Genomic DNA, 27,954 nt, shown 5'->3' on the forward strand with positions numbered 1-27,954 from the left:
AGTCAGATTAGGATATAGGCCAAGGACTAGATACAGTGTATTTTTATTATAGACTACTACTTTTACCACTTTGTCTTGAAACCTTTAGTTGTTTACTACACTGTTCACTCTGTTTAGCACAAGGCCTCACATGTGAATCCTTAAAGAGATGGGTGGGGCTTAAGAGGGTGTGAACTACACGGAATGGGTGTAGACAAAGAGCTCTTTAGTAGGTATACCAAAACAGTCAAGGGGGCAATAATTACTTTCGCATTGTTCCTCACCTGCAGTGTATGATATACCATCTATAGCTCAGAGTCTCTACTTTTATACAATGTAGAAAATAATATTTCTAATTTTGCTAAATAGGACCGAATCCAGTAGGTGGGTCATAAATAGAAAGCTGGGCACATAGAGCTACCATTTTATAAGGGGTGTGGATGGAACAGGGGCCTAGGGAGTTCTTAGAAAAATGAGAAATGGGGCATCTGAACAAACAGAATACAAAGTATGAGGACCAACATGATGGGAAAATTTATATAACAGTACCCAGGCTTCCTCCCAGTCTGTCTTGCTGATAAACAAGAAAACATTTGGTTTGTATCCTTTTTGACGACTTAATGAGGGCTCATTCCTACCGTCGCCATTTTCCTGTTGGTCTAAAACAAAAAGATGACTTACTTATACTGAACAAAAATATAAAATGCAACATAAAACAATTTCAACTGTGTTACTGAGTTACATTTCATATAAGGAAATCAGTCAATTGAAATAAATTCATTAGGCCCCCTCATCCATGGATTTCACATGACTGGGCAGGGGCGCAGCCATGGGTGGGCATAGGCCCACCCACTGGGGAGCCAGGCCCAGCCAATCAGAATGGGTTTCCTCCACAAAGGGGCTTTATTACAGACATGAAACTGAGGAGTATTTCTCAGCTGTCCGGAGGACTGGTCTCAGACAATCCTGCAGGTGAAGAAGCCAGACATGGAGGTCCTGGGCTGGTCTGGTTACATGTGGTCTGCGGTTGTGAGGCTGGTTGGACATACTGCCAAATTCCCTAAAATGTTGTTGGTGGCAGCTTATGGTAGACAAATGAACATGCAATTCTCTGTCAACAGTTCTGGTGGACATTCCTGCAGTCAGCATGCCAATTGCATGCTCCGGCAAAACTTAAGACATCTGTGGAATTGTGTTGTATGACAAAACTGCACATTTTAGAGTGGCCTTTTATTGTCCCTAGCACAAGGTGCAGCTGTGTAATGATCATAATGATCAGCTTCTTGATATGCCACACCTGTCAAGTGGATGGATTGTCTTGGCAAAGGAGAAATTCTCACTAACAGGGATGGAAACAAATGTTTGCACAGAATTTTTGAGAAATATGCTTTTTGTGCATATGACACATTTCTGGGATCTTTTATTTCAGCTCATGAAACACGAGACCAACACGTGCGTTTATATTGTTGTTCAGTATAGATTAACACTAGAGAATCAAAACACATTTTATTGGTACACCGAATACAACAGGTGTAGACTAACATAAAATGCTTACTTACATGCCCCTTCCCTATAACGCAGAGTTAAAATGTCAATCATATTTGCTAAGGAGAGTGGGTGTAGGGTGATTGATTTAGGATTGACAGTAGGAGAAGATGCGTGTGTCTGATTTAGACACTAGAGAAGCAGAGTGTGTGTGTGTGATTTAGATTACACCAGATGACGAGGAGACTTTTCTGTGCATTCTTGACTAAATCCCAGGGTTCCTTTCCTCTAGTCAGACAGAAATGACATCACTAATGTACCCATTATTCCACTAGGCAGAGGGAGAAAAAAACTCCATATTGCTCACTCACAACCACTTATTTAAATGGACTATAACCTGAGTCTGTCTAGACAGAGGGGGGAAGCAGACTGGCTCACTGCTACCAAATGCATCAAAGTGCTCCAATGAGCCTCTCTCTTCACGCCTACTAGTGCTTTCCAGAGTGAGCACAGCTCCAAGCCAGAGTGAAGCTGAAGGGCCCTTTGAAAAACAAAAACAGCTATAGCAACTTTTACATATACTGAACAAAAGCATAACTGCAACAATTTTACTTTTTACCGAGTTACAGTTCATAAGGAAATCCGTCAATTGAAATAAATTCAAAAGGACCTAATCTATGGATTTCACATGACAGGGAATACAGATATGTATCTGTTGGTCACAGATATATTTTCTTTATTTTTTTTAAGTATGGGTGTGGATCAGAAAATCAGTCAGTATCTGGTGTGACCACCATTTGCCTCATGCAGCGCGACATCTCCTTTGCATAGAGTTGATCAGGCTGTTGATTTTGGCTTGTGGAATGTTGTCCCACTCTTCAATGGCTGTGTGAAGTTGCTGGATTTTGGCGGGAAATGGAACACGCAGTCGATCCAAAGCATGCCAAACACGCTCAATGGGTGACATGTCTGGTGAGTATGCAGGCCATGGAAGAACTGGGAAATTTTTCAGCTTCCAGGAATTGTGTACATATCCTTGCGAGATGGGGCAGTGCAGTATTATGCTGAAACATGAGGCGATGGCGGCAGATGAATGGCTGGAAAATGGGCCTGGTTCTCATCACGGTATCTGAAATTTAAATTGCCATCAATAAAATGCAATTGTGTTCATTGCCCGTAGCTTATGCCTGCCCATACAATAACCCCATCACCACCATAGGGTACTCTGTTCACAATGTTGACATCAGTAAACCACTTGTCCACATGACACCATACACACGTGGTCTGCGGTTACAAGTCTGGTTGGACGCACTGCCAAATTCTCTAAAACCACTTTTGGAGGCGGCTTGTGGAAAATAAATGAACATTCAATTCTCTGGTGGACATTCCTGCAGTCAGCATGCCAATTGCACGCTCTCTCAAAACTTTAGACCGCTGTAGCATTCTGTTGTGACAAAACTGCACATTTTAGAGTGGCCTTTTATTGTCCCCAGCACAAGGTGCACCTGTGTAATGATCATGCTGTTTAATCAGCTTCTTGATATGCCACACCAGTCAGGTGGATGGATTATCTTGGCAAAGGAGAAATGCTCACTAACAGGAAAGTAAACACATTTGTGCACAACATTTTAGAGAAATAAACTTTTTGTGCCGATGTAAAATTTCTGGGATCTTTTATTTCAGCTCATGAAAACACGGGACCAACACTACACATGTTGTGTTTATATTTTTGTTCAGTGTAGTTTATAGTGTTATCACAATCAAAAGCGTCAACCTTCTGGCTAGTAGAGCAGATACAGACTAGTAAGACCAACATGATTATCTGCTCTATCGTGTAAACAATTACATTTAACTGTATTGATCATTAGTGGGAAATTAAGTTGTCAGTGTTGCCATCCTGAATCAGACAGAGGTGAATTTGATGTCAGAAGGGGTCATGACCTTTAGGCTCTCATTTATCTCTGTGATGGTAAGACACTCTACACACACACACACACACACACGTACATTGTAATATTGTTGTACGGTGGTATTATATATTTTGTATTGTAGATATGTTGTGGTGTAATACATGTTATATGATGTAATGTTTTCTTTTTGTTTTATGTGTAATCTAAGTGCCTTCATGTGTTAGGGCCCCAGGAAGAGTAACTTCTGCCTTGGCCGCAGCTAATGGCGAACCCTAATAAATACAAAAATACTAGCCTATTACTCTCACCTTCTCTGGTTCTCTCTCTGCGATGGAAAGACACTAGCTTATCACTCGTCTGAAAGAAGGAATGACAATCTAAGGTCACAGGGATGGCTGATGTCTCCGTCCAGTCAGTCCACTGTGTGTCATAGGGAATGAATCAGCCCCGTACCCAATGACTCAGTGGAACCAGCAAATCATCAACACATGTATGTGACTGTCCGTTAGAAATATCTCAGTCTGAAGACTCATTCAACATTACTGTTCAGTCTAGCTCGGGTTGCACAATTCTGGCTAGAGGTTTCCTGATTTCACACTGAATACCCCCTGATTCCAGGAATCCTAAGGCCAGGATTGCATGAAAATCTTGTAATGTTGGAATAAATGTAGAACTCTACCTCTAGCCTACATACTATGTCTAGTGAAGGTCTATGTCTATCAAAGAGACGGAGGTCAGAGGGATAGTGTTTCTGTCTGCAACAGAGCCACATCACTAGACAGAAGAAAATTCCCTTTACCGTATGACCCGAAACCAACAAACCTCTTTAGCTACCCTCCTCTCCCTCCCTCACCAGGCTGCTGTCACTTGGGACCACTAGTCTGGAAGTTGTTTTTGGACCAGGAGCCACATTCCTGGAACACGTGCAGCATTCCCGGCTCTCCGGCAAGGCTAAATCCTGGAAGCTGAATTTTTTTGGTTGAGAATTCTCGAAAATAGCTTCCCTAAAAATAAAGTGACTGGACTGTAGGTAACTGAGACAAACTGGTGAACAAACTCTGGATGGGCACAATAGTTCCCGCTTGACATCACTTCTTCCCAACAACTCACCCAAGTAAAAGTCAATTTCTCCTTTTGGATCCTGTAGGATGTAGCCAGACCTGCTGAGTATAGCAGGAGCCTGGATTTTAGACGAGTGGCTCTGCATATGAGAGATGCTTCTGCTGGTCCCTAGAGAAAAGTCTAAGGATTCTCCCGGGGGTGTCCCATCCCCTCCCTCCACCCCTTCCCAAGTCTCTCCCCTAAGATGATGTAGCTGTGTAGCCGAAGCAGGTTTAGCCATACGCTTTGCTCTGCTCCAAGACGTTCCCTCTGCCATTGTCACAGCCCTCTGGACCGCTGTCTGTCCGTAGCAGTCAGAAACACGTCTGAACATGGCCGCCTACTGCTACTTCACTGTAACAGGTCTGTTTGATTTCTCTCTCCACTAAGTGATTTCAGACCCGCCTCAAAATCATTGTGCAACCCAGTGACACTGCCCAGATTACTTATTCGCAATAAAAACACCACTCAGCAAGTGGATCCATTGGTTCCCCAAGTTTTTAGTTTGTTTTTTTTGGACATAATTTTTTAAAAACCTTTATTTCAACAGGGATGTCAGAGACTAAAGTTGGTCTATTTTGCAAGCGAGCCCTACACAATACAAAAACGAACATCAATTGGCAAGTATAGATAAATATACCATCCTCTCAATTTAAAAAAATGGACCTGCAGCTGAATTTAGTTGATGATCCATTAGTCTAGGGGATCCATTCATAAAACATTAAATTGACAATCTTTGTTCTGGTTCGGCGTTATGCCGACTTGAACTACCATGGAATTCAACTGATCCTGCAGACAGTTTCTCAAGTCCAACCTACTGGTCAGTGTTTCTGCACTAGAAAAAAGTTCTGGACCAACTGGCGTTGTGGTTCTGGACCAACTAGCGTCGTGGTTCTGGACCAACTGACGCCGTGGTTCTGGACCAACTGACGCCGTGGTTCTGGACCAACTGACGTCGTGGTTCTGGACCAACTGACGTCGTGGTTCTGGACCAACTGGCGTCGTGGTTCTGGACCAACTGGCGTCGTGGTTCCCCAATAACGACAGGGGCACATCATGATAACTCAGATAATTTAGTTCTCAGAACATCCATCTTATCCCATGAGAGTTTGTAAAACTAAGCTGCTTTCCTGATTTAACACGTAAAAAAAGAAAAAAGGGACAGATAGGGTGGAGGGGGCCCATATGAAAGACAACAGGAATCAGGACCAGACCCCTAGCGAGCTAATGCTTTCACCAGCTGACGAGAGGGTGGATGTGCCGGTTTGTGTTGCAGGTTTTGTGGTCCGGGTTCCCTGGGCCATGCACAACCACAGAAGTCTATTAGCAAAGTGTGTTTGATATTTCAGACGTTCATGTCGGTCTCTGAGGCTGAGGAGAACGAGACCCTCCGGGGAACAGACCCTCCGGGGAACAGACAGAGCTGCTGTCTTACTGGTTGTCAAGTGACAGACAGTTACTATACAAGACAGACAACCATAGAGAAAAGCAAGTCAACAGCATTAAATCATATCCACATTATCCTACTAAGACATAAGTGGTGGGGGTTTTTTAAGACAAAAAGCAATAATTTAGAAGAAACGACTGGTCTAGTACTGTAGGAATGTTACATTAAGCCCTAAACCTGTAAAAATCAGTGAGGCAATCTTTTTGTGAGGAATTACACTGAAAACAAGTATTAATAAACAACAAACGCTCGCTAAAGATTAGGGACAGCAAAAATACATTAATGATTAGTAAATGGTTCCTAAACATGGGAATGATGATTAATAAATGGTGAAAACAATTTATAAATGTCATATAAAATGGTATATTAAGGACCCTTAAAATAAAGTTCCTTGCCCCCCCCCCCCCCCCCCCATCTCCAACTGATCAAACAATAATGAAAGTCCCCGCTCCGCAATGCTACGCTGGCCTGATATAAAACCAACCACACATTTCTGCTCATTTTCTTTTCAATGACTGAGACAACTTTATTAAATGGGGAGGATTTGTTTATTCAAAGCCACTGTTTCAAATGGTCACAAATGTCCCCTTTTATTTGTATTTTAACTGAAAAGTCTTTTATTTTTAAAGGGTTTAAAAAAGGGACATCATCGCATGCATTCCTCTTTAGTCTTCCGATCACGCTCCTGTGGCCTTTTGATGAGAACCATGACCATGCGTCTCCACCTGTGACCATGTTATCCAAGCATTCAGGATTAACCGGAATGACCTTGAATATGGTCTCTATGCATTTTTAGTCTCCTGATCTGCCTGTGCGTTCTGTCATGAATATGCTTTTGCTTCTTAAACAACCAAGATTTGAGGCTGTCATGACCATGACAAATTTAAACTTGTATTGTCTATTGTGAATAACAGACAGTAGGATAGGCTGCACAGTCACATGCAACAGTTTCCTGACTGCAGTGTCTGTAATATAAAGAAAGCCCTGTATGAGCAACTTTAAGTTGGGAATGGATGGATTAGAGCGTAACTAGTGAGGGGATTTGAACTTCAAAAAATTGCTCCGCTTGCTTGGAGCGGTTGGCCATCTTGTTCACACAAAAAAAAACGAGTTAAATGAAATGAACTACATTTAATGATTTATTGGGGCAAATTATATTGTATAAGCAATATGAGAGTACAGAGCTTTAAAGTTTGCAAAGTGTTAGAAAACTTAAAGTCCTGACATGTTCAGATATGATTTATAATTGTGTCTGCGGCCTCCATGTTTTTTCCCCTTCCCAGTTGCTGAAATGGGCCTAATTATACGGGCACTGCCAGGCTGGCTGGTTTGGGCAGGTCCTCTTTGGTCAGTTCAATTGACGTCACACATACAGCAGTCATCTATGGAAAGGCATTGAAGCTGAAGATTATGTACATTCATGGTTACTTGGTTTAGCTACTCTGAGATATGGCTGGTTTTCTGCCTGGACGCAGATTGAGCCTAGTCTTGGACTGAAAAGCAAATGGAAAACCTCCATTAAAAAAGTTCACTTAAAAATGGGTAGCAGTTGGAGCCTGGCTACTTTAGATGGGCGCTTTCTGAAGCCCATTCTTCAGAGTATAGCTAGATCTAGTCACTGGGAACAGGCATGTGCAGACACAGCAGCCTGCCTCAGCCTCCTCCTCCCTCCACAAATGTAGGTTTGCATTTCCCTGTAATGGGATCATTTATAATCCCAGTAATCTCTACTAAAGGAATCTAACCACCGCTACACTTTCCACTCAGCCCATCCAGAACAGGAGGATGCGCCTGCTGAAAGAACATGTGCAAAGGCGTGTTACTGTGTGTACGATGTGGCTGTGTGTATTATAATGTGTGTGGAGTGCGCCTGTGCGATGTGTGTTATAGAGTACGAGAGTGTGTGTTGCATGTGAGTGAGCGAGCGAGCGTGTGTGGCTTCTGTGAGTGGCAGCAGCACGCAGCCCATTAGAGTTGTCGCTTACAGCCACCACTAACAGCCTCTGGAAAAATGAAACTGGAAAATGACCATGGAATAATATCCAAAACCCAAGAAGCATGCATGAATAATATGTGAAAATCAACACGGGCCTCGAACACTCCAGGGGGAAAAGATTCACATTACAACTACTTCAGGTCCATTTAAGGGTCTGGTGCTTGCAGCAAGCAAGATCCTTCTGGTAAGAGATATGCTGCTGCAGTTTAGACAGAAGAACAGTGATGCTACCTACATGCATCACTGAAATATGAAAACCTCCACCATAATTCATCTCAACAACTGAGACATTCAGCTGTGCTTTGAGAGTTTGTTTCAATTTACTCTTGAGATCTCCACAATATATTTTGCAGAGGAAAATTAATGAATTTTGACTTTGGGGCCTTGAAGAGGCGCTATAAAAAAATGTGTTACTCTTATTAGCCTTATCTTAATTGAATAAATGTAATTCCTCGGTATGATATCTCATAAATACAACTAAATAAAGCCAACCTACGGTTAAAAAGACACTCATCATCATTAAACTGTAACAGGGTAGAGTGATCCATGGGTGACTGGACAGAACACATCCAGACGATTAGGTCCAAATGTGGTCCCCTCTTCTCCAGCTCTCCATCTCTCATTATTACTAGACCTTTGGACCAACAGAACTGAGCAGTATTGCTCTGGTTCCCTTGTATTTCCAGCCTGTTTATATGCTTAATGGATTGTAAATGTACCCGAGAGAAAACACGCCATAAAAGAAAAAGGGTCAGAAGAGAACACTTTAACGACGGAAAAGCAGGAGTAAGAACCATTTCAAACTCGAGAACAAAAGGTCCGACCTAATTGCATTTTTTAAGCAATTTTTTTTCCAGGGGTTTGAACTTACCTCGTCCCCATTGAATAAATTAATTGAAGTCATGGTTTGTTGTGACCCTAAACAGGTCCTCTGCCGTCCCACTCTGTACTTTATTTTATAAGCGCAGCTGCTCTCACCGCTATGTCGTCTGGGTTACATTAGGAGCAGTACTGAGGCTGAATGTGATACAGGCCCTTTACTCGGCTCTGGCCCGTCCAGACCAGACAGACACCCACAGGTCCAGCAGCCCACAAGAGAGCGATAGAGGAAAGAGACAGCACGTCGCACCGGGCAGCAGCCTAAGCCTCATCTCTGATGGGCCGTTTGGGGCCAGCTGTGGTCAGGCACGGGGGAGAGTGGGAGTTGTATCCGACTCCTGACAGGACTCTGGCCTGAGACAAACCCACGCGAGGGGGCTGGTGTCTGGCTAGAGGGAGGGAGGAAGGGGGGTCTGTGGCAGGGGGAATGGAGGAGGTTGAGAGTGTTTTCAACAGATGGGGGACTGGATTAGATGTCGCACCGTGGAAGAGGAGGTTATGGAGCTAATGACTGTCAGATGGCAGACTGACTGCATCTCCCCTTTAAGGGGGAAGGAAAGAGTGGGAGGGCCGCTCTGTGACAGGGAGATAATAAGCATTGTCATTTGTTACTCCGCATGTCAGCATTTATGAGGTAACAAAACGAGACATCTGAAGAAGAGGACCTAAGTAGGGCTGCAGAGCCTCAATGAATGCCGTCACGTTATGAGACGATTCCTTCCCTTGTTAATTGAGTGCTGCCAGATAAATGGCCCTCTGTCTGTGACAGCAAGACGGGGGGGGGGGCATTAGCTCAATCCTAAAAAGAGATCATGGATTGTATTGGTCAAATGAGAAACTTCTGAACTTGGTTACTCAAACTGAATCATATGCTACATATGACTGCAGTCAGACCACATGCATTTGATCTGATGTTGGTCATCGATTGCCAATTTCAAGCACTATGAATCCATCAAGAGGATTAAAAGATGCATTCAGCATTACCAATAAATGGTGCCTATTTCACTTTACTGTAAAAACGATCATAAATATTTAGTGCTGAAAATTTGGAGTGAAAAACATTCACGATTTACGACCTTGCTTGTTTGGGGACCCACTGTTAGACATATCTCTGTCAAAATAAATTGCAACGAACAAGGGACAAATAAGTATATTAAAATACCTCAATTGTCATTGACTTATAGCCTACTTAACTTCATGGAATAAGACTAATACTGTGTTTCAGCCTATGAGGGCAAATTGATACTTTTTAGTCTGCGGAGAGCATTATAAAACGTTGACTGTTAAATCCATTCTATTTCAAAATTGGTTTCACAGGGAAATAAAAAACGAAATCAGACAACTCTAGATTCTATTCCAATTGCTTTGACTCAAAAAAAAAAAAAAAAGGATTTGTGTATTTGGAACAAGATGTCCTCCAGTTAGCCCATCTTGCTCCAAACACGTCCTCCGGTTAGCCCATCTTGCTCCAAACACGTCCTCCGGTTAGCCCATCTTGCTCCAAACACGTCCTCCGGTTAGCCCATCTTGCTCCAAACACGTCCTCCGGTTAGCCCATCTTGCTCCAAACACGTCCTCCGGTTAGCCCATCTTGTTCCAAACATGTCCTCCGGTTAGCCCATCTTGTTCCAAACACGTCCTCCGGTTAGCCCATCTTGTTCCAAACACGTCCTCCGGTTAGCCCATCTTGTTCCAAACACGTCCTCCGGTTAGCCCATCTTGTTCCAAACACGTCCTCCGGTTAGCCCTTGTTCCAAACATGTCCTCCGGTTAGCCCATCTTGTACCAAACATGTCCTCCGGTTAGCCCATCTTGTTCCAAACATGTCCTCCGGTTAGCCCATCTTGTTCCAAACATGTCCTCCATTTAGCCCATCTTGTACCAAAGAACGGCTAATCAGAGGACGTTTCAACACGAGGAAAGTGTTTATTTACTGCTGCAAATATAACACAAGCATCCCTTCTTTAATAACACATTACAACTTTTTCTTCCAACTATTACAATAGACAACATCTCTATTGAATTCAGGAGTGGATATAAATATGAAAATCTTGAAATGACATTTTTATGTCCCAACCTTGTTAAAACAAGTTCACTTAGCAGTGACATTGACAAAACGATAAACATCTTACCTAAAGTGCTAATGAAATGTAGAAAATAGGACTTAAAGTGGACAGCAGGCTACATTGTACGTTCAGTAAGAGAAGCCAGAAAGGGATTGTCCCTGGTAGAACTAGATTAATACAAAGAATTAGACAAAAGGAGCGTCACCATCCTTCCTGGAAATGACCTGTCCTCTATAGGCCAGCAGCCCGGTTAGACTCCAGGTCACATCAGGAAGAGGCTGACGGCACAGGCTCGGTCGGCTCAGACCAAGGGGGAACCAGACTTGCCATTTAAGTGGATTTACGGCAATCCCAAAACCAGAATGGCTTTGGGTTTAAGGGTTTTTTGAATCACCATTATTAAATTGAATATCAAAGCCACCAATTTGTGAAGAATTGTTAAGACAGACGAAGAGACACCACATCATTAAATAGGACTAGTCAGACTAGCCGTCTAGCCCTGAACCGACGGACCGGTATAAAGGATATGAATTATAAGGACAAAGAGGGGAGAGGGCTGGTCACAAACTTTAGAATATTCAGACAAGATTAGAATGTTTGGTTTGTCACTTGAAGGACTTCCTTAATAATTTGACTAGTGAAACTAATTTTATATTCTTTCAACTGACACAATTGAAAGCGGTTGTATGATACCCCTGTGAAAGAGTTAGAACGTACTGGGCACATCCGAAGTTAATGTTTGTTACCAAACATTTCGTAACCCTATGAGAATGACCCCGTCAACCCTTACAATCTGTCCCAGTCTGTGTGTAAACATTACGTATAGTACTGTGAGTAATTGAGAATTTTCACGCTACAAGAACAATCTGTTTAATGCCCGTCTGGTGTCAGGCCACAGGAAAATATCTCTGGGGCTTCTGGAACATTAAGACTTAGTCTACATGAGTTCAAATTGCTTTCAGTAGTGAGGAAACATAACCATCCTCAATGTTTCAACGTCCAATCACACAAACAGCAGGGCCGACATCTGTCATATACAGTAGATTCTGAAGGTATTCAGACCCCTCAACTTCTTCCACATTTTTTTTTATGTTATAGCCTTATTCTACAGCCTTGTTAAATAAAATAATATCTATACACAATACCCCATAATGGACAAGTGAAAACAGCTTTTTAGACATTTTTGCAAATGTATTAAAAATAAAACACAGAAATACCTTAGTAATCAGACCCTTTGCTATGAGACTCAAATTGAGCTCAGGTGCATCCTGTTTCCATTGATCATCCTTGAGATGTTTCTACAACTTGGAGTCCACCTGTGGTGAATTCAATTGATTGGACATGATTTGGAAAGGCACAAAACTGTCTATATAAGGTTCCACAGTTGACAATATGTCAGAGCGTGCACTGTCAAGTCTCTGAATGTCCTTGAGTGGCCCAGCCCAAGCTCGGACTTGAATCCGATCGAACAACTCTGGAGAGACCTGAAAATAGCTGTGCAGTGACGCTCCCCATCCAACCTGACAGAGCTTGAAAGGATCTGCAGAGAATAATGGGAAACTTCTCAATTACTGGTGTGCCAAGTTTGTAGCGTCATACCCAAGAAGACTTTAGGCTGTAATGGCTGTCAAAGGTGCTTCAGCAAAGTACCGGGTCTGCATACTGTATTCAAAATAAAAACCTGAAATCCCATTTACATTTGCAATTTTTTTAAATCTAAAAACCTGTCTAAAAACAATATATATATATATATATATATATATAAATATCCATTTTAGAATACAGCTGTAATGTAACAGAGTATTGAAAGTCAAGGGGTCTGAATACTTTCCGAATGCACTGTATTTGTGCAAACCTAACAATGAGTCTTTAGAACGGTTCTTCCATTCGTCTTTCTGCCACGGGATGATTCAGTGACAAACAGGTGTGCTAGACAAACTACCTGACCTATAGTCCCTCTGGACCAGATTGTATATTTTTGCTTCAAGCAGCATGACTAAATGGATCCAGTCCGAGTTAACGGAGGAACTCATAAATGAGAAACAACTCACTCCCACCCCAGTGTGGTGGAACCAGTATAGACACAGTAACAGCATCAGTCTTGTGGGGGTTGGACCTAAACTAGAGGAGCTGTGTAGACACGGTGACAGCATCAGGTCTTTACAGTGGGAGTAAAGCCCTTTCACTACCTAAATAAAACACCAAAACAAAATCTCTTTCATAGGGAGGAAAACATTGATGGAGGAAGAGATGGAGTTGAATGATGACACATTGTCTAGCTAAGTAAGAGGTTTCAACTCCCGGCTTGACTGCATTGGGGGTAATTTAGGGGCTATGCCCCAAATTTAGGGAAAGAAAAAAAGATGAGGAAAGGGGTTCCCACTTTGAACCACTGACATTTAATCCATCTTGAACTTTGCAGGATTTTTATGGGCTTCTTATGAGACACCCGGTGTGTGTCCAGCTCTCACACACAATCTGTCAGTAACAGAGAAAGCCCAGAGCAGCCGTTCCTCAACGAAACAACCTGACGCCCTCGTTCAAGCACTGGTTTCAGGAAGATTTATTTGTATTCATTTCTTTTTTTTAACAGGGCGTTTCCCAAGAAGATCCAGTATTGGAATGGTTCAATCAGGAAGATCCAGTATTGGAAGGGTTCAATCAGGAAGATCCAGTATTGGAATGGCTAAAGCTGCATTATGTAACATTTTGGGCAACCTGACCAAATTCACAGAAATGTGATATCAGAAAGTATCCATACCCCTCGACTTATTCCACATTGTTATGTTACAGTATGAATTCAAAATGGATTCAATTGATTTCTCGCTCTCACCCATCTATACCCATAACGACAAAGTGAAAACTTGTTTTTCTAAATGTAAGAAAATGTATTGAAAATTAAATGCATAAATATCTCATTTACTTAAGTATTCACAACCCGGAGTCAATACATGTTAGAATCACCTTAAGCAGCGATTACAGCTGTGAGTCTTTTTGGGTAAGGCCCTAAGAGCTTTCCAAACCAGGATTGTACAGTATTTGCACATTATTGCTAGGCAGCCATGTTCAAGTCTTGCCATAGATTTTCAAGACGATTTAAGTCAAAACTGTAACTAGGTCACTCAGGAACATTCAATGTTGCCTTGGTAAGCAACTCCAGTGTATATTTGGCCTTGTGTTTTAAGTTATTGTCCTGATGAAAGGTGAATGTCTCCCAGTGTCTGTTGGAAAGCAGACAACCAGGTTTTCCTGATTTTGCCTATGCTTAGCTGTATTACGTTTATTTTTTATCCTTGCCATACCTAGTCCTTGCCGATGACAAGCACACACATAACATGATGCAGCAACCACCGCGCTTAAAAATATGAAGAGTGGTACTTCGTGATGTGTTGGATTTGCCCCAAACCTAATGCTTTGTATTCAGGACATAGTAAATTACTTTGACACATTTTTTTCAGTTTTACTTTAGTGCCTTATTGCAAACAAGATGCATGTTTTATAATATGTTTTATTCTGTACAGGCTTCCTTCTTTTCACGCTGTCATTTTGGTTAGTATTGTGGAGTAACTACAATGTTGTTGATCCATCCTCAGTTTTCTCCTATCACAGGTTTTAAAGTCACCATTGGTAACATGGTGAAATTCCTGAACAGTTTCCCTTCATCTCCAGCAATGGAGTTAAGAAGGATGCCTGGATCTTTGTAGTAACTAGGTGTATTGATACATCAAAGTGTAATTTTTACACATCTACCAATAAGTACCCTTTGTGAGGCATTGGAAACCTCCCTGGTCTTTGTGGTTGAATTTTTGTTTAAAATATACTGGTCAACTGAGAGACCTTACAGATAATTGCATGTGTTGGGTACAGAGATGAGGTAGTAATACAAAAATCAACACAGAGTGAGAGTCCATGCAAATAGTTTTTACTCCTGAATTATTTAGGTTTGCCACAACAAATGGGTTGAATACCTATTGTATCTGTCATTGAAATCAAGTCTAAGAAGTGGTAAATATTTTGTGTGTGTGCTATTTCTATGCTTCCCATTCTTAAGTTTAATTGTTATGTCTTTTCCATTCAGTGTTGTACACCAGCTTCAAACAGCTGAAAATACAATATTTTTGGTTATTGAAATTATATCTCACAGTGGTAAAACAATTCTCTACATTTCTTGTTCTGTCACAAACTGAAATTAGGCAACATTTTAGAATTTGGTGGAGCGATTTCTGCATATTGCGCCTTTAAATATGGAAGATACAGTATTGGAAGGGTTAAATAAGGAAGCAGAAAGTTGCAGATAGTAGATCCACACTGTGCTGGACTCCCTCCCAAAGCTCCCACAGCCAGCTGGGACATTTGCATACGGAGTGAAGGAGGGAGAGAGAGGGAAGGGGGAGGTTGCACCAGACACTCCCACTGGCTATAAAGCCCAACCATACTGAAACACTCAGACAGAAACCACACGTGGATCTGAGTACTGGGAGAGAGGGAGAGAGAGCAGGAGGGAGGGTAAGAGAAAGCGCGAGGGACAGATGTGGAACTGAGTTGAGGGAGACAGACGATCTGAGAGGAGAGAGCAAGAGAGAAATAAAGAAAGACCAACCATATCCTAAGAGGACCTGAGAAAGACACAGTGGAACCTGCCATTCAGCCATTTGGTTTAATTTTTCCCATCAAAGGAAAAGTCCAAACTCTACATGGGACTTTAATGACAGAGGAGCCTGTGATACTGGACTGTAGTGCACTGGCAGCTAAGGACTTAGAAAAGTATACTGAGGTAAAACTGTGTTATCATTTAACTATCCATGCATGTGTGAGCAGCAGTGGGGAGTCCAGGTGTCACAGTAGTAAACAAAGCCCAGAGCAGACTTAGCTAATTGGTGGAACAGCAGAGCACGGTAACGTTGACGATGTCCTTCGCCATGGTGCGGCCGGCGCCCAGCCGGTACCTGTACTCCGACATCTCCATGCTGTCCGAGGACGAAGAGAACGGCAACGAGAGCTCGGGCTCCGACGAACGCTCCTTCCGGCTGGACGCCAGAGGTTATGACATAAAGGTCGGGGGGCGCAAAAGGAAGCCTGGAAGCGTCGGAGGGGGCCGTCTGGGAGGGGGCCAGCTCCCGCCCCAGATGTCACACCTCCAGGTCTCAGACGGATCCATCTCTCCGACGAGCGGGCTGCCACGGCAACGCAACGCAGCTAACGCTCGGGAGCGGGACCGCACCAACAGTGTGAACACAGCCTTCACCGCCCTGAGGACCCTTATCCCCACTGAACCGGCCGACAGGAAGCTGTCCAAGATCGAGACACTGCGGCTGGCGTCCAGCTACATCTCCCACCTGGGCAATGTGCTGCTGGTTGGGGAGATGTGTGGGGATGGGCAGCCCTGCCACGGTGGAGCAACCTCCTCTGCTCACTACCTAAATCACCATGGATCGCCAGGCCGCGACGCAGAGAACTCCCAGCCCAAACAGATCTGCACCTTCTGCCTCAGCAACCAGAGGAAAATGGTGAGTTGAGTTTGGTTGTAGATGTCCCATCTGTCCTCACCATGCATTTGCCATCGTGTCACAACTAGGACAACAAAACACCACACAACTCCAATCTCTTCAGGGCAGTAATATCCAGCAAGTGGGAGTCTTACTTATGACGCTTCATGGTTTAGTGAATGGTTGTTCCTATTTGATTCTTTAAAAACATTTCAGACTAAAAAAATGGCTTTCAAACTTACTCGAAGACAAGCAACCTTTAGAAAATTCCACCCACAAAAAAATAAACCTTTTCAAAATGTGAATTTATAGAGTATCATATGGTCTCTGCTGTCCCAGAGGGTAAGAGAACAGCCCCTCAATACTCAGAGACAGTGAGATGAGGAGGCTCAGTAGGCAAGCTTCAACTAAACTTCCTAACAGTAAGACCCTAATCCCCAACTCAGAGACAATTCTCCCAGACATCTCAATTTGGTGCCGGCATTCAGTAGCACTTCCCATTGTCTCTTTGGTCTGAGTAGCGAGAGACCGACTGAACCAAGGCTAACGGAAAACAAGGAACTGTCACAGCTAACACAAACACATCCATCTCTCTTCCTCAGCATTCGCCTGGGCAGACTCTGGCTCATAAAGCCAACACCACGCCGAATTCAAAATCAAACCCTAAATCACAGCATGGGAAACGCAATAACCAAAACCAAAAACAGAGGGGGAAACTGTAATTTCAACTCACAAGAGCAAAGCAGCTTTCAAACTTGAAATACACCATACGCCCAAAATAATTAGAGTCAACCATGACACTGGAACATTTTTGGTTAGGTATATAACCACCACAATATGTATTCTACCCTCAAACTTGAAGCAGGTCCAAAACCCATTTCATTGAAAAAAGCACAGAGGAAAATGCCTGGAGTGTACAATGTATTTAGAGCTGAATGTGGTTTGAGTGATTTGTTAGGCCTCTAAAATGACAAATAGCCTAAACTTAAAAAAGAATCAAATCAAATGTATTTATATAGCCCTTCGTACATCAGCTGATATCTCAAAGTGCTGTACAGAAACCCAGCCTAAAACACCAAACAGCAAGCAATGCAGGTGTAGAAGCACCTTGACCTTGACATTCCTTTTGGCTCCTGGTGGAGCAAAGTCACAACATAAGATTATGGTTAAGCGCTTACCAAGAGGTAGATCGCCGGTCCAAAGCATTCTGGGAACATCTGCTGTATTCCCAAATCTGCCAGTGAGCCATCCTGAGCGATTTATACACACATCCTGTTTTGACCTAAGGCTCTTCTTAGGTGTCCAATTAATAACAATGTTAACAACCCCCCCTCCGGCTTCCTAAATAAATAATGATGAAGAGACTATAATGACTTGACATTCTGGACAACACCACCAACTCACTAGAGATGTTAATTTGCACATCCACAGAACCCTACAGTATTCTTAACTTATTCATGTATTGAAATGTACTGGAAATTAGAAATTTATTTTATGATGAAAAAAAAAGTGATAAGTCACAACTCCTGACCCCAGACAAATGTAAGAGAAAAACTATGCACTCGTGTAATAGCACTAGTGTATATCACAAGTGTAATAGCACAAGCCCGCTCCACCGTGAACCATATCTGGATCAACCTAGTTACAGTGTCACCAAGGAGTGAATAATAAATCAATCCAAACTAATTCAAGTTAAAGCCAACTATTAATGTAATGCTCTGCAGACTCCTTCCAGTTTATTCACTGCTTTTTAAAGAGCATGGAAGCAGAGATGCAAGAGTCACACAATTAATAAAATAAAAACTAATGGACAACATTCGCCTTGACTGGAAGCAATTCTATTCCTCCATTTCATTGATTTCAGTGAGGCAGAACAAAGCAGCAAATGAGATAATGGCAGTTTAAGAGTTTTCTGAATTAAAGGCCTGTCTATAGGAGGACTGAGCCGGGACGATATTTGAAACAGATTGGGCCTCAGCTTTATAGTTGAGGCTGAAGATTCGAAGCGACCCGCTCCAAACCGCACTGCTCTCTTTACCCGTACTTAGCCCCCATTACCCGGTGAAAGGCATTGCTCTTTACCCGTACTTAGCACTCATTACCCGGTGAAAGGCATTGCTCTTTACCCGTACTTAGCACTCATTACCCGGTGAAAGGCATGGCTCTTTATCCGTACTTAGCGCTCATTACCCGGTGAAACGCATTGCTCTTTACCCGTACTTAGCGCTCATTACCCGGTGAAAGGCATTGCTCTTTACCCGTACTTAGCGCTCATTACCCGGTGAAAGGCATTGCTCTTTACCCGCACTTAGCGCTCATTACCCGGTGAAAGGCATTGCTCTTTACCCGCACTTTAGCGCTCATTACCCGGTGAAAGGCATTGCTCTTTACCCGCACTTTAGCGCTCATTACCCAGTGAAAGGCATTGCTCTTTACCCGTACTTAGCGCTCATTACTCTGACAGGCATTTCTTGGCCACCACATTTCTTTATAGTTTCTAAAGAAAGATGAAAATAAAATAAAGAGGAACCCATTGAGGTACTGTAGAACACGTTAAAATGGACGGAACGATATGCTGCCAAAACAGTTTCTCAATTCTGACAGAACAAATTGAGGACAGGATGGTGAAAAAGTACACCACTCCAGAGTTGTTGTCTGATCTAGAAGATGCTAAAATGCTTCATTAATAAATTAGCATACTGTTCAGATATCACCTGTTAGTGTTTTGGACTCAACGTGCTCCCAATGTGGTCTTTTATAATCTACTCCTCGGATCAGCCGTCATATCAAACATTTTATATCAACAGAGAGATACAAAGTCATACGTTCACACTGAATGATAGAAGCTTTTTCCTGCCCCTGAAGCCAAAGGCAAATTTGTGTAAAAAAACACACACACACACAGTTATCAATTAGTGGCTAACAGATGTGTGTGTTTGTGATCTTATCAGATACAATGTTTTCCAGTCCAAAATGTTATCCATCTGGCACAGATTTGACTTGCTTGGACTGAGTGGAATATATAATTTATGTAACATAGATGAGCTAAATGTCTTATGCTTACACACACACACACACACACACACACACACACACACACACACACACAATATGAGTCAGACCATCAAAACATTTTACATCTTCCATTTCTATTGACAGCTAATTAATTGTGTAAAAGCACATTTAAACTGCAGCCCCCATAAGTAGACAATCAGAAATTCACCAAAATTGAGGCTGTGTTTCTCCCCCACCCCCTCTTTCTTTGGGGGCTGCAAAAGCACAGTCCGTTAGAAAAAAAGGGAGCATTCCTTCTCCCTAATAGCTGTAGCAGGTGAAGACAGGGGTTTTGAAGGACGACGAGGGGATTGCATAACGGGACACACAGGGGCAGACAAACCCTAGTCAAATGGACGGTACGTGCGCAGGAACGGTTTCGAGGAGTGCAGGGGAAAGGACTTGGCGAGTTCTCTCTGTGTACTGGGACTGGGGGTAACCCAATGGATTACTAATTGAGTATAGTCAGTCAGCCTCAGAGTCCACTCCCAAAGCGATGCGCTAGCCTAGCAGCCCAAGGCTCATATGTACTGTAATTATCTTGAGTTCCTTCATTACAGCCATATGGAAGTTGTTAGAGCAGCGTTTCTCCCTGCAACAGGAGCCAATCAGTGTGAACATGTAACACATTATGAAATTATCTAGTGTGAACCAAACAGTGGACTGAGGAGCAAGCCAGAACAAAAAGAGCACTTGAAATATTTAGTTTACACACTATTCAACTTCATCTTCAATTTACCGGTCCAACTGTAAAATAACACTTTCACTCTGTCACACACACCCACCCACAAACACCTGTCCAACAAGTTGTTCAATAACACGCAATATCACATCCAACTTTTGTCCAAAGACAAAACAGAGGGTGTAAAGAACCCACACTCAATAGTTAGGATGAACAGAAGGGGGCTGCGTTTAATAACCCAAACAGATGAATCGTCTGTTAGGGCTTGAGTTACATGTCTGAAAATCTACACACCCACACGCAGGCCAGCAGTGAGAGCAGCTGACAAGTGCCTCCATTGTAATCTTGAACCAATCTGCCAACGTTACCCGTCAGCCCGAGACCAAACCAAATATTTGCCTAAAGAATGAAGCCTGAGGTGACAACGGAGGAGAGAAAAAAAACACAGATCGGCTTCTGTGTCTGTGGAAATGTAATATGTTGTGTTGCTTGTATTCGTGAAAACAACAAGACCTTCCCCTGCCATTAGATACTGTATAAACAAAGTGGAAGCCTTTTAAAAATAGGAGAGAGAAAAAGCTGCAAGTTCAATCAACAAAGCCTCACGCTTCAGCTGCTGCGGCAGAATTAACCCTTATACATCTTTACAATGTGTTACACAGGATATGAAAAACAAATGTGAAACAAAAATCCTATTAGGTGGGTGTAAGTGATCCCTGGAGCTGAAGAAATTGCGACTTTAAAGTGGCACTAAAAAATAAAATAGAAAAAAAAAGCTCCTGGTTCGTTTGTTTTCAAATGACTGACCTCATCAATCCGATAGTTGAGTGCCCGGGCTCGCCTACGTCAGATGTAACCGTGGAAACAGTTGCATTCCATGGTCTCCGTGAGCCAGGTGTGCTAATGCTAGTGCTGCCACTCAGTATATGGTGAGAGGAGGAAAACATGAACCAAGGCAATGCTACAGCCTCAGACCAGCAAATATCCCCAGTCCACACAGCCTTACAGGCAGCTTCCACACATCCATCCCCAGTCCACACAGCCCCACAGGCAGCTTCCACACATCCATCCCCAGTCCACACAGCCCCACAGGCAGCTTCCACACATCCATCCCCAGTCCACACAGCCCTACAGGCAGCTTCCACACATCCATCCCCAGTCCACACAGCCCCACAGGCAGCTTCCACACATCCATCCCCAGTCCACACAGCCCTACAGGCAGCTTCCACACATCCATCCCCAGTCCACACAGCCAGCTTCCACACATCCATCCCCAGTCCACACAGCCCCACAGGCAGCCTCCACACATCCATCCCCAGTCCACACAGTCAGCTTCCACACATCCATCCCCCACAGCAGCCTGGACCAGTGGGCATTATCCAGGCTGTATCACATCCGGTTGTGATTGGGAGTCCCATAGGGTAGCACATAATTGGCCCAACGTTGTCCGGGTTTGGCCGTCATTGTAAATAAGAATTAGTTCTTAACGGACTTGCCAAGTTAAATAAAAAGGTCAAATAAATAAAAACATGTAAAAAAAACACATTGGGGGTTAGACTAGAACTAGGCCAGACTGACAGTAGCGAGCCGTGCACTCACTCAAAGGACCGTCAGACTTTATACAAAATAAATTAAACAATTTATTTTCTTTACTTACCTCAACAATAAGTGTATTTTAAATTGTTAGGAGTTAGAATCAATCCAGGAAATGTATTCTTCACATCAGTGTTTGCATTGTTGACTATAAAGAGCCGACGAGAAAATGTAACCGTTTGTCTTCTTCCTTTCAGAGCAAAGACAGGCAAAAAAATGCTCTAAGAAGTTAATATCTGGAGGACGACAGAATATGGACCAGAACTGTGGACAAAAAAAACTTGACACACTTAAGGTGTACATAAATATCAAAATTGGTATTTAATTACATGCCCCCCAAAAAACAGAAGAAAATTATAATTCAGGACTGCTAAGTTTAGTTTCTGAAGAGGTAATCATGTTTGATTGAAAGAGCCGGTGGGACTTCTTGGACGGTGGAAGCATGCCCTCACTCAAAGGAAGTATGAAGAATAATTTTTCCTCAAAAAAAAAAAAAAAAAACATTCTACACTTCTGATTCCATGACCTCACAAAGACATGAAGAGAACACAAAAAAAGAGGTCTTGTTTTTTCTTTACCTGAGAACGTCTGCATACGCAGACTGATAATGCTGAAACTTTAGAACAACAACAGCCTCTGCATGAGACGGACTCTGAGAAGCGCCAGTTACTTAGAGGTGTGGTAAGGAGGGACTTCAAGGACAAGGGCAGGCCAAACAGGAACTGATGATTGGTAATTTTTCAGAAAGTAACCTGATAACCAAACTGTTCCAACAAGCCAAATATATAACAGCTTTCACTTGATATTTGTTCTGGACAGAGAGTTTCTACACCCATGGACAACTGCCTTTCTCCTGAAGAAGATAGGACAACATGCAGCGGCTTGATGCTATTTCATTGGCTGTTCAATGATGTTTGTTAAAATTCATGTTAATAAATAAATATGCTTATGAATTAATTACATTTATTTCAGACATGTAAGTTTCCTTTATTTTATTGTTATTTTGCAAAAACCCAAAATTAGATTTCTAGATATTTGAAGTCTGGCCCTTAAGGTGATAAAAAAAAATTTGCCGATGGGTTTGACGACGTACTGTAAGGAACACTAGTAAGGGTCAAAACAAACACCAATCAGGTCAAGAGGATCTTATAGCACTACAAACAGCTATAAAAACAGTGACGTGATGAGGAAGGAACCACAACCTTCTCTTCTCTCGCTCTCTCTCTCCAGCTAGATTACAGTCTTTCCCACACCTCACTACTCACGCACACAGCTGTTCACTCAAGCCCTTATTATACTGGAGAGACCTGAAATGGGACTGGGATTTTTTTTAAGACCACATCTAGCTTCTTCAACAAAAATATCATATTGCTATTGAAAACTAGACTGGCAAGTAAAGGCGTCAACAACCGAAACAAACAGAACTTTTGTTTTCCGAATCAGCCAGGTGATTTGTGCAGCCTTCTCTTAGTCCGTAGAGACAGGAGTAAGCTACTGTCTCTACAGACTAACACACTAAGGAGGGAGGGCTGCGAGGTGCTGCAGCCCCGGTTGCTCGGGCCTTTTAAGGGTCAGCTGTGTGGGTTAGCGGGGGATGATTGGATCTGCAGGTACAGGGTCCTGGCTGCTGGCCACAGCCCCCACACTGTCCCCCAGCCCATTCCCCCCTTGCACCCACCAGTGTTCATTATGGCACTCTTTAAAAAAAAAAGATTTACTCTAGTCTAAATCATTTTGACTGAAATGCAATTAAGTCTTAGGTCACATTTTTGCTATTTCAACAATGACAGTCTAGTTATTGGCAAAATGATGAAGACAGTGGGCCATGTGTGTCAACTTAATGTCCTTTCATTTTAGTCACATCACATTTGTATTGCCTCATGAACCTATAGTAAACATAAAATCAGAGACTTTTATGTGCACAAACATATGTCCTACCAACACATTTTCCTGAATAAGATCCTATTCTTCCCAATAGCAGAAACATGTAGGAAGAACATTATAGGAGAATTATCTGGCCATGTGAATTCCTAATTTCGGCCCACATCACATAAAAAAAAAAAAACATACAGAGCGAGAGTGTGCGAGAGAGCAATCACCAGCAAAGTACTGGCTAAGTAGTATGGGTTGCACCTCCATCACTCGGTTGAGTCATTGCCATTGTTACCTACGTTACCCAGACGCTGCAGCCACATTTACATCCACAAGTAGGCACAGGAGCTAATGGCTCATCGGGAGCTAATGGCTCATCGGGAGCTAAAGGCTCATCGGGAGCTAATGGCTCATCGGGAGCTAATGGCTCATCGGGAGCTAATGGCTCATCGGGAGCTAATGGCTCATCGGGAGCTAATGGCTCATCGGGAGCTAATGGCTCATCGGGAGCTAAAGGCTGCTTTGATTTAGTCAAGTCACTAAAACTCTAAATCGAGTCCCAAGTCCCCGCGCCTGAGTCCGAGTCCCTATGGCTGAAGTCTGAGTCACTCTGCTGGAATCCTGGTCCAAGTGCTCAACTCTGAGTCACTGGTTCCACATGAACTGAAAATAAAGTTATTTTCCGAGTCAGATATAGTGTAGAGGCAAGGGGAATGTAGTCAAATTGTTGGCTATACATTTTCCTTTCTTTCTGCGCCACCAAGTGTTTGCACATAGGCTACTGGTAATGTTACCAGGCCACGCTCAGTTACAAAACATCATTGAACGTTGTAGATAGAATTTCTATGAATTTATTCCATACTCACCATTTCAGACAGAAATATTCTATGCAGAACAAACATGCCTATCTGAACGATCCAAAACGATGCATCCTCCTGAACGCGCCCCCTGGTTGTTAGTCATAGCTAGATAATGAGGTAACATGATTGAAGGTTACCGATCCGGTCCACAAGTAGCCTACTTTTAGAACGGCCCGTGATACGTTTCAGGAATGTAAAATGCATCCGCCAATGTGAGATAGAACAAAACGTAGCGTCGGTATTACAGGTCGTGTCTTTTGAACGGTGCAATCAAGACATTTCCTCTGAGGAAGAGAGTGTGACTTGGCTACAGAACAGGTATATGAAATGCAGGGGGGAAAATGGAAGTGTTGTGCAATAATACAAATTCAAAACTTTTGATTTACTTTTCTATGGCCGACTCAAAGGAGACAAAAACATAGAGCTAGACTGTTGTTTTACTATTAAACTCAATGCTGCTATTGTTTTTTTTACTTTTGTAAAGCAGCTCGTGTTTCTTAACCAGGCCCAGGGTTGCTAACTAGAAGGCTGGTGGTGAATGTGTAGGCTACAATTGGAGGCAGAGCCGGTCTGCCTACACTCATGACTTCCTCACAGCTCATCAGCTGAGTAGGCTGTTGGCCGGACACGTCCGTGCCACTGCTGAACAGAACTGCGCTGTGCATCTGTGCCGCTGAAAAGCTCTCAATCTCTATAAAAATGTCTAGCCCATTTAGTAGTCAGATTTTAGTCACAGAGATAATTTTGTCGTCTTGTCTCATTTTAGTAAAATGAAATAAAAAATAATTAATTTAGTTTGTTTTTTTATGGGTCTATTTAGTCACTTATCGTCTCATCAATAAAAAATAAAAAATAATATTTGAGTCGCTATTTTTGTTGACGAAATGAACACTGGCATCCACACTGTCCCCCAGCACAGACCATGCCATCTGTCTGTAAAGGAAGCCTGCACACGTCTGGAATTCCTTCCCCTTTCGCATAATGTCTCCACGCCCCTAAAAAAAACACCCCTTCTCCCCAGCTAATCCAAAAGGTTTGTCTCCCAATCTGTCTCTCTCAGTCTGTCGGTCTCACCAGAAAAAGCTGTGTGTCCCCTACTCCCTGACCTCAGGCCACCCTCTGCTCCCTCCTGTCTTTCTCCCCCACCAGGGCTGCCACCCGCTGGGGCCTGGCCTCTTGGTTGACCCCTGCTGTCACTCTCACCCATCAGCCCTGTCACAGTCAGCGGTGGAAACTAAATGTGGAAATGTTCACGACCGCTGGGAGCCAGGTTAGCTGCTCTTTTTCCGTTCATTCATGACAATCTGGACGAGCCCACTAACCTTCTGTGTACGTGTGCACATTTTTCTAATGGCAACTAAAATAAATAATTTGCAAAGTAATGTTTAAAAGGCACACTATGACCATAGATTTAAATGTTATGTTGGAAAGGAAGAAAAACAAAATCTCTCAGTTCTTTTATCTTTGCAAAAATTCTCCCTCGCCCTCTCACTTTATTAGTCAACTGAACACAACGTCCAACCACATATATACGGGTATTGGAGAGATGCGGGGGGGCTGCCACTCTGGGCGCCCAGGGAGTTGTTGTTGGGTTAAGTGCCTTGCTCAAGGGCACAACAGAAGGCAATGGCATCTAGGATTTGATACCAGCAACCCCCCTTTGCCAGCTCAATTCCCAACAAATTGTTCCTGTTGACCCGGGATTTCGAACTGGCAACCCTTCAGCTGCTGTGGAAACGACGTGATGCGCAAATATTGATATATTGATATACTAACCATCATTTCGAACACAATGAACTTAGAATTTTCATTCGGTACATGAAAAATGAAGTGAATGGTACATTGTGTGTGGACCATATCATCACGCACTGGTTTTTATCCACAACAAGTCCGTTTGGTGGGAAATGCACACATTTTCTTGATGCATATTTTTTCATATTTGCATGAAAATCTGTTGCCAATTGGATGGAAACCTAGCTACTGTTCCTTTGTGTAGAGCAATCTAGAGATCACTTCAGCCCACGTTGTGGCACCAACACTGGGAAGCCATTGCAAATGTACTGGGTGGCGGAATTTACTACTTCAAGTTTAAAGTACATGGTTTTCACCTGTTACACTTCCAAGTAAAACACACGCTGCTCCTGTTCCTCAGTCTCCTGCTATAGAGACAGAAAGACAAAATAATCTGTGGTAAAATACTGTCTGTTCTCCTGTTCCTCTGCCCCCTGGTGTAGAGACTCTTCAAAGAGACGGAGTACAGGACAGGAGTAATCAGACAACAAGTGAAGCCCCCCAGACAGATGAACACCAGAGAGTACTGTCTCTGCATGGCGTTGATAAGAGTTAGGGAGCTTACTCTGATTCAACATATGGGGTTGGAAATGGTGCCGTTGGTTGGTCTGTCTCTTCTAAGTCCCCATGCGTTCCAATCTGGCATAGGGAATGGTTAGCAGTTAGCAGCCAGCCCATTGAGACTCATGTCTAAAGACTGTAGAAGCTCTGTTCAACATCAGCCAGCTCCTCTCCAGCCAAAGGATGACCGTGAGAGAGGCCAGGGGTGGAGACTTACCCTACACAGGGCAGGGGGGGGGGTAAGGAACCCAGACTTACCCTCCACAGGGCTAGGGATAACCACAGGGGGGTGTAGGAACCCAGACTTAGCGACGCAGAAGGCCCTGAGCTCCGCCAGATGAATCCCTCATCTGACACTGCAGCTAGAGACCAGGAGTCCCAACCTCCTCCTCCCACTTTTCATTTCCAACGTCTTATACTATACGGTCGTACTGTAGGAACCGGGGCCTATAAAAATTTATCTGTTCATTATTTCGCAAAATAGCAAAACCACAATTTCAGAGGTCACGGCGAGGTCAGGCACTCATTATTCATAGTGAGGCTGAGTCTAGTCTCTGCTTGCCAAGGCTGTTGAGCCAGGGCACTGTGAGGACCACACGACACGCTGACTTGATAAACACTCTGGAGGATCCTCGTACACGCCGTTTAACCTTGGAGTGTGTACGGCATGTGGAAACTTTGCATTCCGACTGAGCCCGTACAGGTTTATTTGAAAATGGTTTTTCCACCTGGGGGAAAGCGTCCGGTACATCATTCAGAGAAAGTAGTTATTTATTGGGAATTAAATATCTAATGATGCCCTGAAGCTTCCCTTTCCCCTCCACTCTGCTAAAGTTTGCAGTTATGACAGAAGAGAAAAACATTGGGTAAAAAGAGAACCAGGCGATCCCTCGCTTGCTTGCCTCTGAGAACGCAGATTTCCCAACTAACCATAAACTCCAATATCCCAGTGATGTCAATTCCATTCACTTTCGCCATGGCAGCCACCACCATAGGTTTCAATGGCACAAACGCATATTTTCAGGTGAAAATGAGGGCCGTTGCCAGAGTACATAGATAGAGGGAAGACTTTTTAGGAGAGGAAAAGAGGAAGATGGGATGAAGACAGAAGGGAGTCGAGGTGAGGACAGCTTTTCAGCCACACTACGCTCTTCACCCAGAGCCGGCGTAATAGATTTTTACAACCCCAGAC

At 43.2% G+C, this 27,954-nt stretch overlaps 2 protein-coding genes across 3 annotated transcripts in view; one reads left to right on the forward strand and one right to left on the reverse strand.

Annotated features, from left to right (window-relative positions):
• The window catches only part of LOC135551765 (ribosome biogenesis protein bop1-like), a 138,347-nt gene that overhangs the window by 87,412 nt on the left and 22,981 nt on the right, over window positions 1–27,954 (reverse strand). The gene's annotated exons all lie outside the window — the stretch shown is intronic.
• Window positions 15,328–22,638, forward strand: LOC135551350 (basic helix-loop-helix transcription factor scleraxis-like). The gene is made up of 2 exons (XM_064982571.1): window positions 15,328–16,370; window positions 21,876–22,638. The coding sequence occupies exons 1-2, from the start codon at window positions 15,771–15,773 to the stop codon at window positions 21,909–21,911; spliced, it is 636 nt and encodes a 211-aa protein (XP_064838643.1). The 5' UTR covers window positions 15,328–15,770; the 3' UTR covers window positions 21,912–22,638.

Source organism: Oncorhynchus masou, chromosome 13 (genome assembly GCF_036934945.1).
Source record: "Oncorhynchus masou masou isolate Uvic2021 chromosome 13, UVic_Omas_1.1, whole genome shotgun sequence".
NCBI lineage: Eukaryota > Metazoa > Chordata > Actinopteri > Salmoniformes > Salmonidae > Oncorhynchus > Oncorhynchus masou.

Excerpts from the sequence above, each read along its gene's own strand:
- LOC135551350 (XM_064982571.1), top strand. The coding sequence starts at position 15,771 with ATGTCCTTCGCCATGGTGCGGCCGGCGCCCAGCCGGTACCTGTACTCC. Across the intron at positions 16,371-21,875 it reads TCAGCAACCAGAGGAAAATG|AGCAAAGACAGGCAAAAAAA; the intron begins GTGAGTTGAGTT and ends TCTTCCTTTCAG.